General features: G+C 39.0%; 1 protein-coding gene across 4 annotated transcripts in view; it reads left to right on the forward strand.

Moving 5' to 3' along the window:
* Positions 1–23,337, forward strand: part of Pibf1 (progesterone immunomodulatory binding factor 1) — a 188,013-nt gene that overhangs the window by 31,974 nt on the left and 132,702 nt on the right. For all 4 annotated transcript variants that reach the window (XR_013042572.1, XR_013042573.1, XR_013042574.1 and 1 more), the window contains exons 6-9: positions 3,250–3,383; positions 6,369–6,477; positions 6,730–6,911; positions 10,586–10,711. Coding sequence is in view for 1 of the 4 variants with exons in the window: in XM_006978006.4 (XP_006978068.1) it covers positions 3,250–3,383; positions 6,369–6,477; positions 6,730–6,911; positions 10,586–10,711 (551 nt within the window). In the remaining 3 variants the exon portion in view is untranslated. The remainder of the gene's footprint in view (positions 1–3,249; positions 3,384–6,368; positions 6,478–6,729; positions 6,912–10,585; positions 10,712–23,337) is intronic.

Genomic DNA, 23,337 nt, shown 5'->3' on the forward strand with positions numbered 1-23,337 from the left:
CTTACAAATCTTTCTGCCTCCTCCTCTGCATAGATTTAAGGGGACATTTTTTACTTGAAAAGTCTTAAATTCTTGATATAAAGTATGTGTTTCTACACTGGACTTCTGGTAGTGTGTGTGTGTGTGTGTGTGTGTGTGTGTGTGTGTGTGTGTGTGTGTGTGTACACGTGTGCGTACATGTGTGCAAACTCTTCTCCATGACAGGTATCTGTACATCACATATTTGAGAGTCACATTCAGATGTGACAGTCCAGACATTTATGCTTTTCTCTCCCTTCCCACTGTGTTTTTGTTTTAGATCATTTTCAGTGTTGTGGGTGGAAACTAGAGCTTTGCATGTGCTAGGCATGTGCTGTTTTCCTGAGCTGCGCCCCTAGCTCAAGGTCCGTAGATGTTTTTCTTTTTTTCTTTTTTTTTTCTTTTTTTTAATCCTTTGTACATCCACCTTCCCGGTAGCACCTGCTTCTTTCTTTGCATGTGTGCCTCATCTGAACACTCGCCCACAGTTCTCAGTTGTGTGCTTCTTTGCATGTGTGCCTCATCTGAACACTCACCCACAGTTCTCAGTTGTGTGCTTCTTTGCATGTGTGCCTCATCTGAACACTCACCCACAGTTCTCAGTTGTGTGCTTCTTTGCATGTGTGCCTCATCTGAACACTCACCCACAGTTCTCAGTTGTGTGCTTGTAATCATAACAAAATTTCCAATGCATATGATTTAATCAGTCCTGAAATGTGTGTTCTTCCTTTTCACTATGCTATTCGTTTTCAATCTGTCTCTTGTTGATGACCTTTAATTTTAATTTTCTTTTTATCAAACGAGCCTGAGGCACCTCAGCATTGTTTGTCTAGCTGAGCATTACTGGAGGAAAATCACATTAGCAGCAGTAAGCACTTCAAATTCTTCGTTAGCAGCCTCCCGTGGAGCACCTTTATGCTCTGTTTTTTTCAAGTCCTTTCATTTTCCTTGGAAGCTGTTCCTCCCTGTCTACATATCTCCAACTTTTCAGTTCTCATTTTTATCAGATCACTGGGTGCTTCATTTCAAAAAGAAAATGGAAATCCTCAGATGAAAATTCTTAGACTTCTCTGTCAGGAAGCCTATAAACACATACCTGTACCCATTCTGATTTGTTTGTTTTTACTGGTTTTACTGGGAAGAGGCCCATAAGGCGTAGAAAATGCATACCTTTAAGAACTGTCTAAGAATAGTCAGGGTTACTATTGCTGTGAAGAAACAGGATGACCAAAGTTGGGGAGGGAAAGAGTTAAGTTTGCTTATGCTTCCACATTACTGTTCTTCATTGAAGGAAATCAGGACAGGAACTCACCCAGGGCAGGAACCTGAAGGCAGGAGCTGATGCAGAGGCCATGGAAGGGTACTGCTTACTGGCTTGCTCTCCATGGCTTGCTCAGCCTTCTTTCTTATAGAACCTAAGACAACCAGCCCAGGGATGACACCACCCAAAATGGACTGGGCCTTCCTCATCAGTCACTAAGAAAATTTCCTAGAGGCTTGCCTACAACCCAACCTTATGTAGCCATTTTCTCAATTGAGGATCTCTCCTCTCAGATGACTCCAATTTGAGTCAAGTTGGCATAAAAACTAGCCAGGACAGCAACCAAGTGTGTAATATAACATCATGAAACATAGTAAACGATAGACTGTGGGCTATAGTAAATGCTTTTTGATACATTTGTGTACCCACTAAAGAAAAAGAAAAAGACTTCCTTGTTGTATATAACATACCACAAAATGAGATGGGGCTATAGCTCAGTTGGTAGAATATGCAGGAAGCCCTGGGTTCAGTTCCTAGCATCAAACTGGGCATCACAGTAAATGCCTTCTAATCCAAGTGGATTCAGGAGCATCAGAAGTTTAGGTTCACCCTTAGCTAAAGAGTGAGTTCATTGCCAGTGATAGGATATACATGAGACCTTGTCTTAAAATAATAATAATAATAATAATAATGGTGGTGGTGGTGGTGGCAGCTCATGTCTTTGATCCCAGCAGTAGGGAAGCAGAGGCTAGTCTGGTTTACATAGTATATTCCAGGCCAATCAGGACTATGTAATGAGACCTTGTCTCAAAAAACAACAACAACAAAAAAAAAGTCACAAAGCAAGGCCATAGTAAATACTCAGATATGTTTGTTTCAGTCTCCACTTCTCTGTCTTCTGTCCCTACCATTGAATCCTTACAGAATTTTGCTGCTTTTTCCCTCAGGAACTCAATACTGTTTACTGCTTCGTCTCCTTAGAGTGCCATTTCCTGTTGTTTCTGACTCACACATCTGTGAACCCATTGCTTCTTTGATATTCCTTTAGGTTCCTTGGACGTCTTATCTTTTGCCCATCCTTTAAATGGTTGTATTCCTCATGTTTATACTCCTCTGGATTATGTCATAGTCTTTGCAGTTATTAAACTACAGTAATGCCTGTGATCTTTCAGGAAGTCAAAGCCAAGAGGAAATAGTATAAACATATTAATGTATAGTTAATGAACACTCATTATGTGTTGTGAATTTTATAAGCACTTTACATGTATTGTTTGATATAATCTTTACAAGAATTCCATGAGGTAAACACTGATGTTTAGACAAATGTCATATTTAAGTTACTTACTTCTAGAAACTAAAATCTGGAACCTACCTACCTAATCACAGAACTACACCCTCTCCCAAGACAGTGATATGATTAATGGTGTTTAGAGATGAAGCGTTCTTTGGCAGAACTGAATCTTCTTTTAGGATATAGGTATTAAATAATGTTCAGGATGATCCCTGGAAAGTAACACAGCATCCTCATCTAAATCCTATAATGAGCTCAGTAGCATTCCATTCTCACAAAGAACCCCAGTGTAGGATCCTGGCCATGATGTTCAACCAAAGCAAAACACTGGTTGCAGGTTTCCCACAATTATGTCTTTCAACCAGCTCTTGATAGAAATTTGGAGGCTGCTATTCCAGTGTTGTGTTTTATGTTTTCAACAGGGAATAAACTGTGTTACTCATCTCTGTATGTACAGTATCTAGCCCAAACCAGTCCATAGAAAGAATTTAATAGTTTTGGATTTAATTTACAAATAATCTTGTGAATTCAAGATGACCTGTCTTTAACTAACTATTATAAATAATTTGAATATGTTTTAGTTTAGTTATGTCATTTCATAGCATAATAGGAGAATTCAATACAAAATTTGGTCCCCTATGTTCATTTTGAAATAAGTAATTCTTCCTTTGATTTATAGACATATGAGGAAGATAGAAAAAGCAACTCTGAACTTCAAATTCGATGTCAGCGCTTGGCTTTGGAATTGGCAGACACCAAACAGTTAGTTCAGCAAGGTGATTACCGTCAAGAGAACTACGACAAAGTCAAGAGGTAAAGGTGGCCATGGGGATTGTCGCTGTTAGTGTTCACCACAGTCACCCGAATTTGTACTCCGACATCGTCGTCGTTTCTCCATTTCCTCCTTCAGTGTGGAAATATGCAGCTTGGTGGGCATCAGCTGTGGTTTTCTACTGGTGCTCTTTAGTTTCTGTAGAAGTTGCCACCACCCTTTCAGATGTAAGAGAAATGGGACCCCTGTAAAATGCTTTGTGTGAATACTTGCTAAGTGTTATTTGATGGATTTCATGTAATGTCAGTTTAAGTGAAGATTAACCAAAGGAGACGAGGTGGCTGTGGTGCACACCTTTAATCCCATCACTCAGAAGACAAGAGCAGGCAGAGTCCAAGGCCAGCCTGGTCCAGAGTTGAGGTCAAGCACAGCCAGCACTACACAGAGACGCCGTGTCTCAGAAAACAGAACAACACGAAAAGATTAACCAAAGGATGATTGTCACCAGTTTAGAGTATGTTAGTGCTGTGTCTTTGCAGATAGAGTGGATTTTTCTTACTTGTTCATTTGGTGTATCTGCTACAGCTAGAATTCAAGTTCAGCAGTCAGTCAATGAATATTAGAATGTTTTAAGTGAATTTACAGAGATTTAGCCAATATATTGGTGCTTCTATTTCCCACCTTGGCTGGTGTGTGAAATGTAATATTATTTAATGGTAATTATTTGATCTTGAAATTTATGAGAGCTATAGTCAGTGAACTCCTGAATAAAGCTAAATTTTGAAAGAAACATTTTATTTTTAATTAACTTTTTATTAGCATAATTAATAATACATAATAATGGATTTCGTTATGATATTTTCATATACACACAAATGTATATAAAACATATTTTGATCATATTCACCCCTTACCGCCCTTGTTGTCTCCCTCCCACTCCCACTGAGCCTCCTTTCCCTCCAACTTATTCCCTAAGAAGCATTTTAAAATGAAGTAGTTTGAGATGGTAAGATGATACTTACAATTGATATTTTGATTTCATATTTTCCTCTCTAAATCTACAGAAATGGTAAATAAAATGAGAAAAATTATAATCATCAGCATAATCCACAGCTCCCTGTCTCATTCATCAGTAAATGAAACAAGTTGTAGTTGATAATTATCAAGGCTGCATAATAGAATCATGGATATTCATTATAGCTTCTCTATTTTTTATGTTTCTATTTTTTATAATAAAAATCTAGAAAGAAAAATATAACCTGATTAAAAAGTATAAGCACTTCCATATGTTAAAAATAGGACAGTAAAAAAAGGGGGGGGTTCAACTAAACCTTGGGTTCGTGAATAAGTTAAAAACAAATTATTGACAAGCCATGTATTGTCGTGGGTAGCAACAGATGTGTAATCACAGGCGGCATTTGAGAGGCTGAAATGGGAGATGATGAGTTCTTGAGTGTGGGGGCTCACAAAAGTCCTGATTCAAGTACCCAGCCTGGTACTGTATGTAGCTCACTGGGGGAGCACTGTGACCCTGGGTTCAGCCACCAGCACTACACAAAATAAAAAGAGAAGGACAAGCCATGAAAGTAGAAGGTAGCCTGGGGGATATGCCTCTTGATAAGTTCTCACAAATATATAGCATTAATAGACATAGAGATATTACATTATCTCTAGAATTCAAGTGCTTCTGAATAACAGATTGGTTTCTACGTAAAATTCTGTGTGGCAGTTAAAACCATTAACTTACATTGGAGTCACTTTTGTTCCAACAGTTCTCCAGCTTCTGGCATAACATCATGTTTCCTTGACCCTTTCTCTAAAGAGCTCTGATTTCTAGTAACAGGAAGTGGTATTTCAAAATTAGTATTTGGGCTGTGATCATTGCTATATCAGCTATTATTCCTTGGCAAGGACAGGAGAGAGGGAAGCCAGAAGAGCGTGACACACTGGACGAAATTATATTGATACTTGTAGTTCCAGTTAACACCACAGTAGAAGCACCTCCAGGCAACTAAATACAATATAGTATACCTGGGTATAAAAATAAATACTGACAATTATGAGTTATAACCCATTGATAGAATACGAACCTACAAGGGCGTGCTAACACTAAATGAGGAAAGAATATCTGAACAGTACCATTTCAACTAATAAACATATGAGTATGTCAGGATGGCTGCTTTATAGCCTCATTAATCATATTTTATTCTGAATCATCAAGGGAATCTGCAGCCTCAGGTAAAATCTGTCAGAGAATAGGATGTATCTTTCATCTACGTGGCATATTGAAAAGCAAGGGAAAAGAAAACAATTCTCCTGTGGCAGTCCAGGAGTCCGTGGAGTCAAGTCCCAAGCTGTTGTGACTAGGGAAGAGGAGTTGGGAGCAAAAGTATTGCTCTGCTCGGTTTTAAAGATGCCCGTTGAAGGGTTTGGTCCAGTTCGTAGTTTCGCTGTTCTGGGAGAGAGCTAGTCTGAAGGAGAAACTTAAAATACCTGGCGTAATCGTAAGCACTGTGGGAAGGAAACAGTGCCAGTTAAAAATGATGATGGAGTTTTGACCCTAAGAAAGCCTGAAGCTATATTTCAGTTCTTCTTTTTTTTTTTTTAACTGTTGAAAAGCTTTAACTTGAAGGTAAGCGTGGATCCCTGTGAGATGGCTCATGCTTGTAATCACAGCAGGGGAAAGCTAAGCCAGGAGGATTGCTCTGAGCTGTTGGCTAGTGTGGACTAAGTGAGACCATGTCTGCAACAACAACAGCACCACCAAAAACCTAAACGATAGTGGGGAAGAATGAAATTGAACCTTAGAAAGGACTGTGTCATTGACTGCTTAGTGTAGTTTACGCATGTATGTAACACTAACTCTAAATGTGCCTAGTTACTGCCTGAACATGGTCTGACGCTTCGGAATTTGAAAAGTAGACACACAAAAGCCCCACTGTTTTGGTCAGCTTCTTGCCACTCTGCCCCTTTCAACTGTGAAAGAGGTTTCTGTATTTATGTGTGTATTTGATTTATTTTCATAGTGAGCGTGATGCTCTTGAACAGGAAGTACTCGAGGTTCGAAGAAAACATGAAATACTTGAAGCCTCTCACATCGCTCAGGCTAAAGAAAGAAGTGAATTATCAAAAGAGGTAAGCTCCCAAGTTGACTCACTCATGATTATTATATACTAACTGACCAATAGCCCAGGGTAAAATTATGGGAGACATCGTTTTCTCCTTTTTATGTACTTACCAGGAAGAGAGGGAACCGTAGCAAGCAATTTTGCATAAAGAAGGCTAAGGTTTTCCCTTTTTAAAGGAGAATGTTTCTGTGATCCACACAGTGAAAGTCAACCTTGGGAAGTAACACCTCGCTGTGGGCGTGTCTCTGAATTTCCATAGGTCACCACCTTGCAGCAGACAGTCACCCTCCTGCAGAAGGATAAGGAGTACCTCAATCGCCAAAACATGGAGCTCAGTGTCCGCTGTGCCCACGAAGAGGACCGCCTTGAGAGGCTGCAAGTGCAGCTGGAAGAGACCAAAAAGGCTAGAGAAGACATGTATGAAAAATACGTCTCTTCCAGGCAAGACTTGTTACTTTCCTTGTATTAGATGTAAATGTGCACTCTGTGGGTGGGTGGGAGTTGGTTTGTGGGACCATGAGCAGTTTGAGGTCTACAGGTCCTTTTCATTTTGTCTCCTTTCTAAGTTTTCTTCTCTAGTTGACCTTTTATAGATATTGTGGTTTTCCAGTAACCACAAAGGCCTATTTTCCTTCTTTTAGTTAAAAAAATTTAATTATCATATATTTATTAATATAGAGATCATGGGCTTATACTTTCCTATGTGTACATTTTGTTCTGTGTTCATGTTCACCACTTCCCATTACTCTCATGTCTCTTCTCCCACTCATTCCAAGTATCCCCACTTTTACTTCACCCCTCATACATATTTCCTTAACATAGATTCTACATGTGAGAAAACACGAAAGGGTTTGGTTTCTGAATCTGGCTTTTTTTCACTTAATGTGATCTTCAGTTTTACACAGTTTACTGCAAATGCTATAATTTCATTCTCTCTTATTTTCAATGACATACACACACACACACACACACACACACACCCCACTATTTCTTTATTTTATTCTTGTGTGTGTGGTGTGTGGGGTGGGTGGTATGCCTGTACCACAGGGCATGTGTGGAGGAGGTTTGAGGACAACTTTGAGGAGTCGGTTCTCTTCTCTGGGACCTAGGGTGCAGATCAAGCTTGCACAAGTCCTTTTACCTGCTGAGTCATTTCATTGACCCATCTCATTTTCTTTATCCATTCACCTGTTGATGGATAAATAGGCTGAGGCCGTATCTTGCTCACTGGGAATAGTGTCAGAATAACCACAGATGTACAGCTGTGTATGTAGTATGCTGTCTTAGAACCCAGAGTGGTAGAGGTGGATCAGATGGGGGTGCTCTTTTCAGTTTGTTGAGGGAATTCTAGACTGATTCCCACAGTGGCTGCATTAATTTACCCTACCACACCTATGTAAGTGTTCCTTGTCTACTCAACTCCTGCCCACAATTCTTGCTAGGATTTTTGTCTCTTGGTTTTTCATGACTGGAAAGAGGTAGAATCTTGATTGAGTTTTAACTTTACAATTCCCTGATGGCCAGGGTGGTTGAATGTCTTTCATATATTTATTGGCCACTTGTACTACTTTTGAAAACTGATAGGTTGAATCATTGCTTGGATTATTTTCTTTAATTTGTATAGTTTTTTGGTTTTTTTTTTTTTTTTTTTTACAGATTCTAGATATTCATTCCCCATCAGTTGTATAGCTGACAAATTCATCTACTTGGTGGGCTTTCTTTTCACAGCTAATTGTTTCCTTTGCTGTGTAGGAGCTTTTTAATTGAATGTGATCATGTTTGTCAGTTCTTTTTATTTTCTGGATTATTGGAGATCTTTTCAGAGATCATGGCCTATGTCTATATTTAGAAGCATTTTCACCATATTTTCCTGTAGTAGTTTCAAAGTTCTATGCCTTACATTCAATCTTTATCAATCTTCAGTTGCTTTCTGTGCCGTTAGATAAGAGCCTGGTTTCACTCTGCCTATGAAAATCCAGTTTCCCACCACCATTTGTTAAAAAGATAAGCCCATTTCTTTTCGGGAGGATATGTGTGTATAATTTTTATTTTCTTTCAGTTTTTTTTTTTTTTTTTTTTTGGTTTTTCGAGACAGGGTTTCTCTGTGTAGCTTTGCGCCTTTCCTGGAACTCACTTGGTAGCCCAGGCTGGCCTCGAACTCACAAAGATCCGCCTGCCTCTGCCTCCCGAGTGCTGGGATTAAAGGCGTGCGCCACCACCGCCCGGCCATCAGTTTTTTTTTTTAAAACTTATTATTGTGTGTATGCAGATGTTGTTGGCCTTGTGGCCTTCATGGGGCAGTTAGAGGACAACTTTCAGGTGTTAATCTGTCCTTCTATCATGAGTTCTAGGGACAGAACTCAGGTTGTATGCCTTGTGTAGTAAATAGCTTTACCTGCTAAGTCAACAGTATTTTTCATGTCCTATTGCTGGGTGGAAAGCATAATTCAGTGGTTGATACTTTTTAACATACACAAAGCCCTGGGTTTAGGTCTAAGAACTTCAAAGAAAAATGTTCTGTGACCCTGTGGCTAAGATTTCTTATTAATAGTTTTGGAAAGTCTGAAAGCATCTGTAGAAATACCATTTTGAAGAAAGTCTAAGCATACTTGGGATTTTCCTGATGACATATGAAAGAAGAATGAGAAGGTACTTATCCTATGTTTTCAAATTACAGGTCTTAGGCTCAGGCTCCCTGCATCTCAAGTCTACCTTCTCTCTTCTACTAAATATGTATATACTGTAGAGTTCCTTTATACTAATAGCCTTCTAAATTCTTGGGCTTTTTATGTTCATCAGCATGCCAAAAACTAAAAAAGTTCAAATTTGGTGAGGGAGAGATGGCTCAGCAGTTAAGGGCACTGTTGTGGAATGTTATTTTAACTAGGTTAAGATGTGTTACATTTGTTTATGGTGCAGAGTATATTACTTTAACTGTGTAAAGGTGTTACGTTTGTTTATGCTGCATTTGTTTAATGATGTAAAGATGTGTTCCATTTGTTTCACCTTGCCTGCCTAAGGCACTGATTGGTCTAATAAAGGGCTGAATGGTCAATAGGTAGGCAGAGAAAGGATAGGCAGGGCTGGCAGGCAGAGAGAATAAATAGGAGGAGAAATCTAGGCTCAAAAAGATGGAGAAAAGAAGAAGAGAATGAGGGAGAAAGAAAGGGAGAGGCCTAGGGTCAGAAGCCAGACACAAGAAGGAGTGAAAGTAAGATATGCAGAAAGAAAGGAGGAAAAAGCCTCAAGGAGAAAGGTAGATGAAGAGAAACGGGTTAATTTGAGTAAAAAGAGCTGGCCAGAAACGAGCTAAGATAAGGCTGAGCATTCATAACTAAAAAGAAATCTCTGTCCTGATTTGGGAGATGGTTGGTGGCCCAGAAAGAAAAAGCCTGCTACAGAGCGAGCGCTGGCTGCTCTTCCAGAGAAGCTGGGTTCAGTTTCCAGCACCACATGGTGACTCACACACTGTGTCACATCTGTAAGGCCAGTCTCCAGGGATCTGACCCCATTTTCTGGCCTTCGTGAGTACTGCGTGCGCGTGGTGCACATATATGCAGGCAGAACATCCATACACATAAGAAGAAAGTAAAAACTTTTCAAGTTAAAATTTTGCCTTTAACAGTTCAACACTTCTGACTTTCCCCAGCCTGTTTGATTGGTTTGTGCTGTGCTTGCTACTAATGCCCTATGTAATACTTTGACTTTACCTTTAAAAAAAAAAAAAAGAAAATTCATGTGTGGCTCTGTTTGCTGTGCAGAAAAGGAAATGTTTTCTAAAGTCAGAATGATCTTGGTATTACATTTTTATTCTTTGTCTCAACATGCAACATCTATGTGCATCAGTCTTCAGGCCTCGGCCCTGTGCATTGAAATGACATTGAAGATGAGCACCCAAGAGGATTACTGATATCTATCTTGGTAATTAATGACGCCTATGGAACAGTAGTGATGTGTCAAGAGCCCAGTGCTGGGTTTTAGAAATTTTAAAACACATCTACAACGGCTAAGTTTTCTAAACATGCTATAAAAGCATACTTCATATAAAATAATAAAATCTTTCCTGGAGAACAATAGTCTATTTTTTTTCATGACTATTCCTTTTGTCTTTGCAGAGACCATTATAAAACAGAATATGAGAATAAACTACATGATGAACTGGAACAAATCAAATTGAAAACTAATCTGGAAATTGATCAGCTTCGAAATGCCTCTAGGGAAATGTATGAACGAGAAAACAGGTAAAAAAAAGAGAGAGAGATAATGTGACTGAGCAAGTTATATTTTTCTTTGTTTGGAGATTATAAGAATTTTACTGAAATGAAATGCCAATTCATTGGCATGAAAATGAAAATCTGAGATGTCTTTTTTAATAGTTATAAATACAAATGAGAATGTTAAATTCTGTAATCTTTGATAACTAATGACTACAGAGCTTATTCTACTGCAGGTCTTTTTACTGGATAATGTGTCTGTTTCCTGTTACCTTAGTTCAGACCAAAGACAAGAGTAAGAGAACATTTAGAAGGTACTAAGACAGCAGTAGTTCTACCAAGCATTTCTCATGGATCTTTGTAAAAACTGGAAGAGTAGTGTACATTTAACCACTGGTCCTGAAAGATGTTCTATTAGATAACATTGAAGAATAGTTTTATTCACACAGTTACTTTTGAGTGGTTGTATGCTAGGTTCCTCTAGTAATTGGTGGCATTAGAAGAATGACTGGGGGGCGGGGGTTGTGGTCAGGATGTAAAATTAATTACTTAATAATTAAAAAGAGTAAATAAATCTACTTATTTCAGTGGCAGTTGTTTTCATACATTAACTTTACAGTTACTGTGACACTTGAAGACTTCCTGCCTTCCACCCTGCCCCCTCCCTCCTGCACTTCCTCCCTCCCTCCTTTCCCTCATGTGCTCATGCTTCCAAGGCAAATCCTACCAACCAAAGTCTCCCCCAGCCCAGATTGGCACAGTGTTTAGGATGGACTCAGCAAGACCTGGTGGGTTAAGGGGTAAGAAGAAGCTGAGAATGCAAATTAGAGTTGTGAAAATATTAGAAACATATAAGGCTTTAATAGAAACACATAATGAATTTAGTTCCATTGGATGTATCTGTGGGACTTACAAATAGAGTAGTGAATTCATGAGTCCCGCCTCATCAAGAGAAACCGTCTGCACATGAGAACTGTGGCATAGATAATATTTCTTGTTATAAATAAGTCCTATTTAGTTTTCTGGCTCACTTCATGTCTGTTATGCATTTTGTAGGTTTTTGTTCACCTAACCTTAAAATTGATGTTATCATTTTACAATACAGTACATTGTAGCTTGAGTTTTTCTCTCCAGGTCCCGTCAATCCCCAGCAGTCCTGTAGCCCCCTTATAAAATAAGCATGCAGATGCTTATATTACTTATAAACTGTATGGCCATGGCAGGCTCCTAGCTAGCTGTTCTAATATCTTAAATCAAACCATTTCTATTAATCTATAAGTTGTCACGTGGCTCGTGGCTTACCGGTACCTTACATCTCGCTTTTCATGGCAGCGTCTGGCAGCGTCTCTCTGATTCCGCCTTCCTGTTTCAGAATTCTCTTCTCTCCTTGTCCCACCTATACTTCCTGCCTGACTACTGGCCAATCAGTGTTTTATTTATTAACCAATCAGAGCAACACATTTAACATACAGAACATCCCACAGCAGTACATGATTATGCCTAAACAATCCACATTACTACAAATACTTTGCCAAATAATCACTGTGACTGTTTCCTGATTTTCCATCTACAAACAAGAACAAACAGTATCACCTCTCCAGAATAGTAAAAGCAGGATGGCAAAGTTGTGTAGGAAAATAGACAACGGTCATTTCTGAAGAAGGAAAGGTGGAAGCAGCTTCGCTTATCCCCAGGGCTGTTCTGGACCCATGACCACAATAAAATGGATGCCATCCATTCGAGCTTCATTTCTGCTCACAAGTCCATTGTGTTGGGAAGTCAAAGCAAGGACCATAAGCAACTACTCACATCCAGAGTTAAGAGTGCAGAGAGAATAAAGGTATGCTCAGCCTTCTTTCTCCACTCTCATAGTTCAGCGCCCTAAACTAAGAATGGTGCCTCCCTTTCTGGCAAGGTTACCTCATCAATGAAGGCAATCAGGACAGTCTGCTGCACTGGCCAACCTGATCTAGACAGCGGCTCCTGGAGACTCTTCCCAAGTGGTTCTAGGCTTTGTCAAGTCGACAATTAAAACTAACTATCATGCCACCTAACCACAGAATTGATGGGATTGGACCTAGGTGCTCCATTCAACCATAGGGTTTTAGATTGATCCTTAGATATTAACACTATGATAGACAATTGCCACCAGATGGCGCCAAACTGCAGCCCAGTCCCATTGTTGCCTCACAGGGACACTTCAGTAGCCAGCTGTACAAGCCTGCTTTTGTTTTTACTTCCCAGTAATCGGCCCCTGTATTTATGTGACTGGATCTTCATTATGGCAAAACTGAAATGTAGTAATAACTGCTGTCCCCTTCAGTTCTTCACAAGATACAATAAAAAGAGAGTGCTGTGGGAATCTTATAAATTAGAATGGGTAAAGAAAGGTATAAAAAACAATTCAGAAAATGTTTACATACTTCCTTTTGTTTTGAATCTGTGAGTTAACTTTGCTTTGAAGTTAGATACATAATGTTGTCCTGTCTATTTTATCAGTATGCTGTTAACATTATTATAAGTTAAAATGTAGCAACTACACTTGCATGTTTATAGTTACCTTACCTTTCCCTAATAAGCACTTTTAGAAGAGAGTTAAGAAGCTAAGAGTAGAGAAATACCTTGCAAGTTAGGAGACGGAATAAGGGAAACTCAGGTCAGTGTCGAGAATTCTTAGATAAATAACTTCCTTAGTAGGTCTATGTGAAAGCTGTGGTCCCTCTTGAGAGTTGAGAAATAAGACATTTTTCCAAAGCAAGGGGCACACTGCAATACCAATACTCAAGAGGCAGAGGTAGGGCCATCACAGGTTCCCAGCCAGCCAGAGCATCTATACCCAAGTCCTTTCTTGAAAAAAAAAAAAGACAATATTCCATTTTGTAACAGATTTTGAGCAAAAAGACTAAAGTCTTGTCTCTACCACTTATAGCACTTGCTAGTGGGGTGAAGAAGCCACTTCATATCCCCACTTTTATAAAAATGAGCTAATAGTAATGCTTCAGAGAGTGGCCCATGAAGTCTAAATTAGATAGTACATGGGAAAAGTGCATTATAAGTTATAAAATATATGATATGTATGTAAATAGTTATTTTATACCATTTGTCTATTGTAATAAAAATCATTTTATGACAATTTGAATAAAATTATTATTATAAAAAGGCTAGCTGATAGCATGAAATTACCTTAAAGTCCACTATTATACAATGTAGAGGGTCTACACATGGCTATTTATTTGTTCCCTAAGCAGTTCTGAGAGGTAGTAAAGGGGAAATAAACTCAGGTGGTTGAATTTCTCCAGAACACAGAGCTACCTTTAATGTGAGGTGCTCTCGCAAGCACAGCACTGTGGTGATACGGGGTATGAATTTGTTTGAAGCATTCATTAGGCTCTTCCTGCTGCAGCACAGAATCTGGAAATTCAACAGCTTCACAGTTGTTTGGAAGGAAGTGCAGAGGAGCACAAAGGAGATGGAGAAATGCTTTTAAGTGTAGTCATTAGTGTGGGATGGCTTTGGTAGTTTATTTCCTTCCCTGTCAGTGCTGTGGGGATCACAGTGTACTGTCTCCCAGAAGTACTGGAGACGCCTCAGTGACAACGTGAATTTCCATAGAACGGTAGGGATACTAAGCAGCTTTACATCGTGAATTTGGATTTGCTTATGGGGGTCAGGTGAACTTCTGGAATCCATCCCAGCAGATGACCTTGGAGCTAGATTACAGAGGTGTCATTCCACATTTTAAAGTGAGTGTCCTCATTAGTGCTCCAGCTAATAAACCTCTCTTGTTTCTAGAGATTTGACTTTTTCTTCTTCTTTTTGGTCTTTTCAACTAGATTTGTGTGGAAGTAGGTGGTTTGCAGGTGACTTGGTATCTTGAAGTAGCTGTAGATGGTTTGGCGAGGCTCTCTTGTTACTACCCGGTACTCCTCGGAGTAGTTCCTCTGGGTGCTGCTTTGCATCGTCAATACTGAAGTCCTTCCTTCGGGTGTGTAGGCTGTCCCACATGCGGCTGTCAGCTCCAATTGCGCAGGACTTTACATATCCATGCTTTGTACATAGTTGCGGGGGGAGCTGCTGAGGAAGTAGGATGGGACTAGCTTGTTAGAGTAAAGCCTGCACAGACTTCTCTAAGTAATCAGGCTGAGCCTAGAGGACACCACAGAAGTTTCTTAGCTGATCACCCACCCTATTTATTCTGTGTCATTTTATAGTAACTGCTGCCACTTTTTAAACCTCAGCATCTTGATGGAGCTTAACTGAGTGTTTTGTTTTGTAAATTTCTCATGCATATGGACTTCCCTTGTCTGTGTTCAACTTGATGTGGATTGGATAGTTATCTACTTTGAGTTCGTATAAACAGCCAGAAATGAAAAAAGTCCATGTGAACACTGGCTGACTTATGTAGCAGGAATCTTAACAGTTCTTATTAATAAAATCAAACCTGAGGCCAGTTATTGGGGTGAATGCTGGTAGATCAGATGCAGAACAAGCCACAGCTATCTCACCTTGCCAATTCCTCAGCTGGTCCTGTTTCCTCAGACTGGAAGCTTCTGTGTCCTCATCCAGAATGAATCTCAGCTGATCTGTGCTGCTAGAAGCCTGAAAGCTTAACCAGCCAAATGCTTCTAGTTCCTGGTCCTCACGCCCTATATACCTTTCTGCTTTCTACCACTACTCCCTGGGATTAAAGGCTCACTTCTTAGGATTAAAGGCATGTGTCACTATGCCTGGCTGTTTCCAATGAACTCACAGAGATCCAGAGGGATTTCTACCTCTGGAATGCTAGGATTAAAGGTGTGTGTGCCACCATTTTATAGCCTTTGTATCTAGTGGCTGTTCTGTCTCTGACCCCAGATAAATTTATTAGGGTACACAATATTTTGGGGAACACAATACCACCACAGACTTAGCCTATTTTTCCTACTATAACAGAATACTGGAGACTAGATAATTTGTAATGAGCAGGAATTTATTATCTTACTGCTCTGGAAGCCGGGAAGTTCAATATCAAGGTGCTAGTATTTGGCAAGGGCCTATTTCCTTCATCCTCACATGGCAGAAGGCCAGAGCACACGTGAGAGAGCAAGAGACAGGCAGACTTACCTGTCTTAATGGCATCAGTTCCACCAGAAAGGCTTCCCCCTCAGAGCCTGCTCATCTCTAAGTCTCTCTTATTATTATTTGTCAGCACTAATTCAATTTGAACATAACTTTTGGAAGGGACAAACATTCAAACCATAGAATTAATTGTAATAGAAGAATAGAAAATTATAGCATTTTTAGTCAACAGTGGTCTTAAAATGTTTCTTCTCCTAAAATACATAGTTTTTCTTAAGAAAATTTATGGAGCCAGGGGGTGGTGGTGCGCACTTTTAATCCCAGCATTCTGGATGTAGAGGCAGGTGGATCTCTGTGAGTTTGAAGCCACTCTGGTCTACAAAGTGAGTTCCCAGACACCAGAACTGTTACACAGAGAAACTCTGTCTCAAAAAAACAAAACAAAACAAAAAAAGGAAAACTAATTAAATAAGGATACCTGCTAGGATAGAATTCCTCTAATCCCAGAACTCAGGAGGCTGGGGTAGAATTGTAAGTTACAGGCCAGTCCTAGCCTAGAGATCTCCAAGTTTCCTAACATTGTTTTGTACCATATTTAGACATAAATTTAGATCCAGCCTGTTGATACCTACGGAATTTTATCTTCTAGACATGAGGAAATATATTCCAGCCTATTCAGTAATGTGTTTGCACATTTTTTGTTGAGTTTCTAAGCTTCAGTTGTGAAAAAATATCAGTTGGATATACTTACCTGTATTAAATTGTTTACTACAGAAGTGCCTTTATAGTACATGTTAAACATTGCCCATTTTGTTATGCTATTAGACCCTTGATATATAGATAAATTATTAGGAACTTAAATTTTGGGCTTTTTGTTGTTGTTGTTTTTGTTTTGTTTTTTTCAAGACAGGGTTTCTATGTATAACAGTTCTGGCTGTCCTGGAACTCTTTGTAGACCAGACTGGTCTTGAACTCACAGAGATTCCCCTGCCTCTGCCTCCTGAGTACTGGAATTAAAGGCATGTGCTACTGCCCCCTGGCAAATTTAACTTTTAAGAGATTTTCATTGAACATTATGATTTATTTTTATCTCCTATTTTATCCAAGCAACTTCTGGTTTATGCAAGTTTCTCTATCCTAATTATTATTATTTTTTTCCTTTCTCCATCCTTCCTTTCAATGTACCATTCAAAACTAATCTGAAGCAGATAAGAAAATTATATCTGTCTACCTAGGAGAAGTTAGTAGGCAACAATGTGAAAGAATCATGAAAAATAGTTTGGTGGTGAAATCTTAGCTGTATAAAATTTTTTTTATACATTTTTAAAGGTAATTAATTTTATCCTATCTGTGGGTTCCCTCTCTACTGATTTCATCAACTGCAGATCAAAACTACTTGGAAACAGATTGTGTTTGTACTGAAGATGTAGAGACTTTTCCTTGTCATAATTTCTTAAGCAGTACAGTACAACTCATGTAGTGTTACATTGTATTGGGCCTTCTGAGTAATCTAAAGTATACTGGGGGTGCTTGTTGTAAATCATTTGTAAAGTGTATGCCATTTTATATTCAAGATTTTAGCATCCTGGGGTTTGAGTATGCTCAGGCTGGGTTTGGTGGGGTGGAGCCAGTAGAGGATGTTCAGGAACCAAGCTCCTGAAGTTTGGCCAGTATGGCGGCTCCTGACATATTTCAGTGTTACTCTAGTTGTTTTTATTACATTCGGTTTGGATTTTTAAAAGCTCAGTCCCATTAGTTTATACATGCTATAGAGAGCCTCTGTCAGTTTTTTCAGTTTTTCAAGTTTCTCTTTTGATGAACATTTGAATTCCTGCTATTTGTTCTATAATTATATTTATTACATCTTCTAATGTATTTACCATTTGGAAATGGATTATTCATTAATTATGTGGAAGTTATTGTTTTATCTGTATCAGGGATGGAGTGCATCTGGTGTTTTGTCAAACCAGTCTAATTTTAAAAGAACATGTACACTGTGGCCCATAGAAACAAATCCATAATATGTTCACAATCCTTTTAAGGATAATTCTGAGTTGGCATCTGCTTGTACTGTGGTGTGGTCATGCAATACAAATCTCATAATGTCTGAATATCCCAAGGAGGAAATGTCTGTGAAAGAAAAGAGACCTGAGAAAGGCAGCATAGTATGATTCAGAGCATAGAATCTGATTAGAGACTAGATTGACACACAGGCTCCACAGTGTACCTTAGGATGTGACCTTGAACTGAGTCTTCGTATTTGAGTATTGAAACATATTTTTTAAATGGAGATGATACAACTTATGATTGATAGCATTGTTGTGACAAGTTCTGTTTTAGTTACTTTTCTCATTCATTGTGACCAAATACCTGACAAGAAGCAATTTCGGGGAGGATGTGTTCTGACTTACAGTTCAAAGGGATCATTTCGCCATGGGGAGATGATATAACTGGAGGCAGGAGACATGCACTGTACTCACTTTTCAGTTGCTGTGATAAGATGCCATGACTAAGGCAACTAATAGATGAAGAATTTCCATGGGACTTCTGAGTTTCTGAGGATCAGAGTCCATGACCATCATGGCAAGAAGCATAGCAGCAGACATGGTCCTGGAGTAGTAGCTGAGAACTTATAACGTTTTTTTTTTAATGTACACAGTGTTCTGTCTGCATGTATGCATGCAATCCAGAAGAGGGCACCAGATCTCATTACAGAGGGTTGTGAGCCACCATGTAGTTGCTGGGAATTGAACTCAGGACCTTTGGAAGAACAGCTAGTGCTCTTAACCGTTGAGCCATCTCTCCAGCCCCGAGAACTTATATCTTGATCTGCAAGTAGAAAGCAGAGATAGCTAACTGGGAATATGTGGGCCTTCTGAAACCTCACAGCCTGCCCCCAGTGACACACCCCTTTTAATAAGCCCACAGCTCCTAATCCTTCCCAAACAGTTCCACCAACTGAGGATCAAGTATTCACACTGAGGAGCTCATGGTGGCCATTCTAATTCAAACTACCAAAGCACGGCAGCAAGAGCAAGAGGCCTGCCGTCACTGAGGACCTGCATCAGGGAGCAGAGCGAACAGGAAGTGGGGCCAGCCATAAAACCTCAAGACCTGCCCCCAGTGACCTACTTCCTGCAGCAAGCTCTACCTCCTAAAGGTTCCACAACCTTCCCAAACAGTGCAACCAGCTAGGGACCAAGTGTTCAAACACAGGAGTTTATGAAGACACTTCACATCCTTGCATAACAGTTTCTATATATAAAGTAAAGATATGAACAGCCTGATGTATGGTGAGCACTGTATGCTTACTGCAAGGCTGTTGTCAATGGAAGAATCTGCTCAGTTTATCTCTCTCAAACTTAATTTGAAGTATGTCAACTGGTAAATCTTAAAGGAGGTATGTCAGTTGTAGACGAGCTATGGAAGGTATGACAGCTGAGAAAGAACAAATTGACAGGGAAATCTTAGGCAGACACATAGCAAAAATACTGACGGTAAAAGCCTGGACTTCTAGAACTTCTCCTATTAACTTTGGTCTTCTCTTTAGAATTGTCTTAGCTGTTTGTCCTTTACCATTTCTCATGGGTCTGCCACTTTTTAAAAAGACATCCCCTTCATTCTATGTCCCTTACCACAGTTAAGAATGATTATGTCTTCTTCCTAGGGCCCTGGAATTTCGTTTAGCTGGATGTTACAGACTGTCTATGGCAAAGTATACTATTATTCTCTACTAATACCTCTTCTTATTTGATTCTCTGTGGCTTGGCTTTTATTTCTGATACTCATTGTGACTAGAAAGGAAGTACAGCTAGGTAGTGAGGCTTCTCCATCTACCAGCTAAGCATTTGTATTTAACTAGTATTGCAAATGTAACCTACTTCAAATTCCACCACTAAATCACATTTTGAAATAATGAGGCCATTTTTAGAAAGGAAAATTGGAACTAATTGGTGACTTGCTGGCTAAAATATGTAGGGCATCTTAGAATAAAAATATATAAATGTTTAAGATACTTAGAGAATTGTGTTCTAAAATTTATTTTTCATGTTTTGTATGGTTAATAATAGAATAGTTTTTAAAGTTATTGCAATCATGATGACATCAAAAAATAATTTTGTAATAGCTATTTAAGAAAGCAGTTCTATTTAGAGAATAACAAAAAAAATTATTCATACTGTTTTTTGACGAGAATGACCTTTACGATCTCTAAAACTATTTTATTTGTGGCTCTTAAATTTGGCCGATGAATCTCTCTGCAGTGATTGGCATGTTTTAGATTTTAAATTGTTACTGAATCACTGTGCAGAAAGGCTGCGCTAAGTTTAGGGATCGCAAGTGTGATTGATCACTAGGCATTTCTCTCTGAATTTTCATTTCTGTTAATGATACACCAACTTGTAGGATCCAGCCCAGCGCTTTACGAGACATTCTGTGATGTGATGTAAGAAGCACGGGCTTCAGAGTGGATATTACCTGGATGCAAAGTTTGATCCTTTTCAGACTGTGTCCCAAGGCCATTTGTACAAACACTCTATACGTCAGTGTACTGAAAATGCATCATAAGGGTTTGTAGACATTATGTGAGCAAATCACTTGTATTATGCCCTATATTTTTCTATGTTATAACTCTATTAAGGAAGTAGAATGTTTAAGTTAAGTGACTCTCTGGAAGAAGCTTAGTTGGTATTTTTCTTGACCCCCGGTTTCATCTGTATTAAGACATAAAGAAAATTGGTTCTAAGAAGTTCATGTCTAGCTGTATTATCTCCTAAGTACTCAACATTGCTCCTTCTCCCACTGGCGTACCCTCCCTGGCTGTCACTAAGGGGAACCTTTTCAACAGTTTCGATTCCTGCTGTCATCATAAGTGGATGACTTGTGTAATGTTGTGGGCTCATATTGCTTAAGCCATACATTGTCCGTCATCTCAGCTTTACTTCATCCAGCTATTCTAATGGAGACATCCTGACTTAGGACCAACTAAAATTCTGCCACGGAATGTTGCTGGAGAGCTTCTCTCCAGGTTCCACCAAGCCCCGCAGCCCCACAATCCACATATAAAATAATCACTCAGACACTTATATTACTTATAAACTGTATGGCCGTGGCAGGCTTCTTGCTAACTGTTCTTATATCTTAAATTAACCCATTTCTATAAATCTATACCTTGCCATGTGGCTGGTGGCTTACCGGCGTCTTCACATGCTGCTTGTCCTGGCGGTGGCTGCAGTGTCTCTCCCTCCTTCTTTCTGTTTCCCCAATTCTCCTCTCTCCTTGTCCCGCCTATACTTCCTGTCTGGTCACTGGCCATCAGTGTTTTATTTATATAGAATGATATCCACAGCACTTCCCCTTTTCTTCTTTTTTTAAAAAGGAAGATTTTAACTTTAACATGGTAAAATTACATATAACAAAACAATTATCAAGCAAGAATTACAGTTACAATATTAAAGAAGATATCCTATCTTATATTTGTGAGTTTAAGGTTTTATATCTAACTTATCTTTTATCATAACTAAGGAAATTACAACTATCTAGTCTTTAACCACATCAAAGACCTGAGAAGGAACTTAATGGTACCTGAGAAATGGTAGATGGATGCAAGCAACTTTCGGGAATCTTGCAAGAGTAGACCAAGACAGCTGGCAGCCTGGACAGTCACCTCACGTTTTTCAACATTGTTGGTGCATTCAAATTGGCTACAGGCCTAGAGTATATGACAGACCATTTTCATAAGCAGGAATTCTGAAAGACCATCTTACCCTGTCTTGGCAGAGTACAGTGGTTGCTTTCCTTGTGTCCCGCTTGTCCAGGAAGGACAGCTTTGCATTCGTACTGTCAGCCGTCAAGGCAAGGGCAGTTCTTTGTCCAGTAGGCCATTTTGTGCCAAGAAGACAAACTTCCAAATGGAAATGTCTTAGAAGCCCAACATTCTCTCGGGATCAAATTGGTGTAGCCAGGAGCAATTGTGTCTCACGTCAACAGAATTCTAAGTTATTTAAATGCCATGTTCTCTAGGTCTATGAAGTGTTTGAAGATTACCTATCTATCTGAAATATATCTATGTATACCTAGAAGACTTAACTAACATGGCTACAAATATGATTATCATAGATGACTAATTATTTATCTATTTTTTAATTATCCATTACAATTTTAAATGAGTTACAAGAACATAATACCTCAAACAAGAATAGAAATACATATATACAGTATAACAAAATTAACTTCAAGTTTGTATCAATAAACTAAAATTTATACCAATGTAAAACATTTTAAACATAAATTAAAATCTATACCAATGTAAAATATTTTAAACAAGTTGTTCTTTAAAAGTAGGTTCATTAATCTACCCTTTTATCTTATCATCTCTATATCCTCCTATATATCTATATCATATCCCCTTTTCTTTTTTAGAAAGAGATCATATTTATAATCAACCTTTTTTAAATAAAAATATTGGTTTTTCTCTGTCCCACACCAGAGGGCTCTTCTGATTTGGGACACAAGAATCTCTTAACCATTTTTTTTTAAAGCAATATGTCTGGGTTTAGAGGGGGAGTGAGCCAATTCCACCTCTAAAGCCAGCTTGGTATATTTGGGAATTTGGGTGTAGCATCTCTTACTACTTCCTGCTGGAGGGGGGCATCTTATGGGGATGCAAAGAAAATTTTAGGCCTCTGGGGTAGTCCATGAGGCTGTATTGTGTGTAACAGTTGCCTTGAAACCGCTCTGGATGTTAGATCATCTGGACCATGGTGTCATAGGAGACCTTTCAGGGGGTCTTGGCTGGTGAAACCTGATGTATCTTAATCTGGAACAAATCCACAGCCTCTGGCTTTCTGTGGAAACAAAAGCAGAACCTCTTTTCCAAAGCAACATATCCTTAAATCTAAATTTTGAAGTCAAGGTACCTTTAAAATATACATATTGGTTTAATTTAATATCTTTTTTGATCAAATGTTTTTTTGTAGTTAAAAATCCCAAAGACAACATAATCCAGATTGTCTGTGTAATATTCATCTTTATGTGGCTTTTTTATATTAATTTATCCTTTTTTTTTTTTTGTCTCTTTAAAGCCTACGTATTGTGAATCTATTGGTTTAAACTGCAGTATTCTAAGACTGAAACGGCGCTGTGGCTGCTGGCTCCGCCCATTTCAGCTTACCAACATGGCGTTTTCCGCCAGTTCTGTGAGTCATCAAGTCTCAGAAATAGTGGGTCTAAGCTTTTATCAAAGCAGTGTGTAGCCCAGAAACCTTTTTTTTTTTTTTTTAATACTAGTAAAATCTAAATCTACCACACAGCGTAATGTGCCGCTGGCAGACACTTCATTTACGCCATACTGCTGGTCAAACACACACGCCAGGAACCTGCCAGTGTTGAAACCTGAGTTTTGTGGTGTCTAGCTGCCCGTATGAGACATGCAGCAGGAACCTGGTTTTGGCTCTGTTTAGAATTGGTTATTAAAAAATTCTCAGGTTTAAGGTAGAAACTCGAGCCGTTGGGCGCCATTTGTTGCTGGAGGGCTTCTCTCCAGCTTCCCCAAGCCCCACAGTCCCACAATCCATGTATAAAATAATCACTCAGAC

This window comes from Peromyscus maniculatus, chromosome 9, assembly GCF_049852395.1.
Source record: "Peromyscus maniculatus bairdii isolate BWxNUB_F1_BW_parent chromosome 9, HU_Pman_BW_mat_3.1, whole genome shotgun sequence".
NCBI classification, from domain to species: Eukaryota; Metazoa; Chordata; class Mammalia; order Rodentia; family Cricetidae; genus Peromyscus; species Peromyscus maniculatus.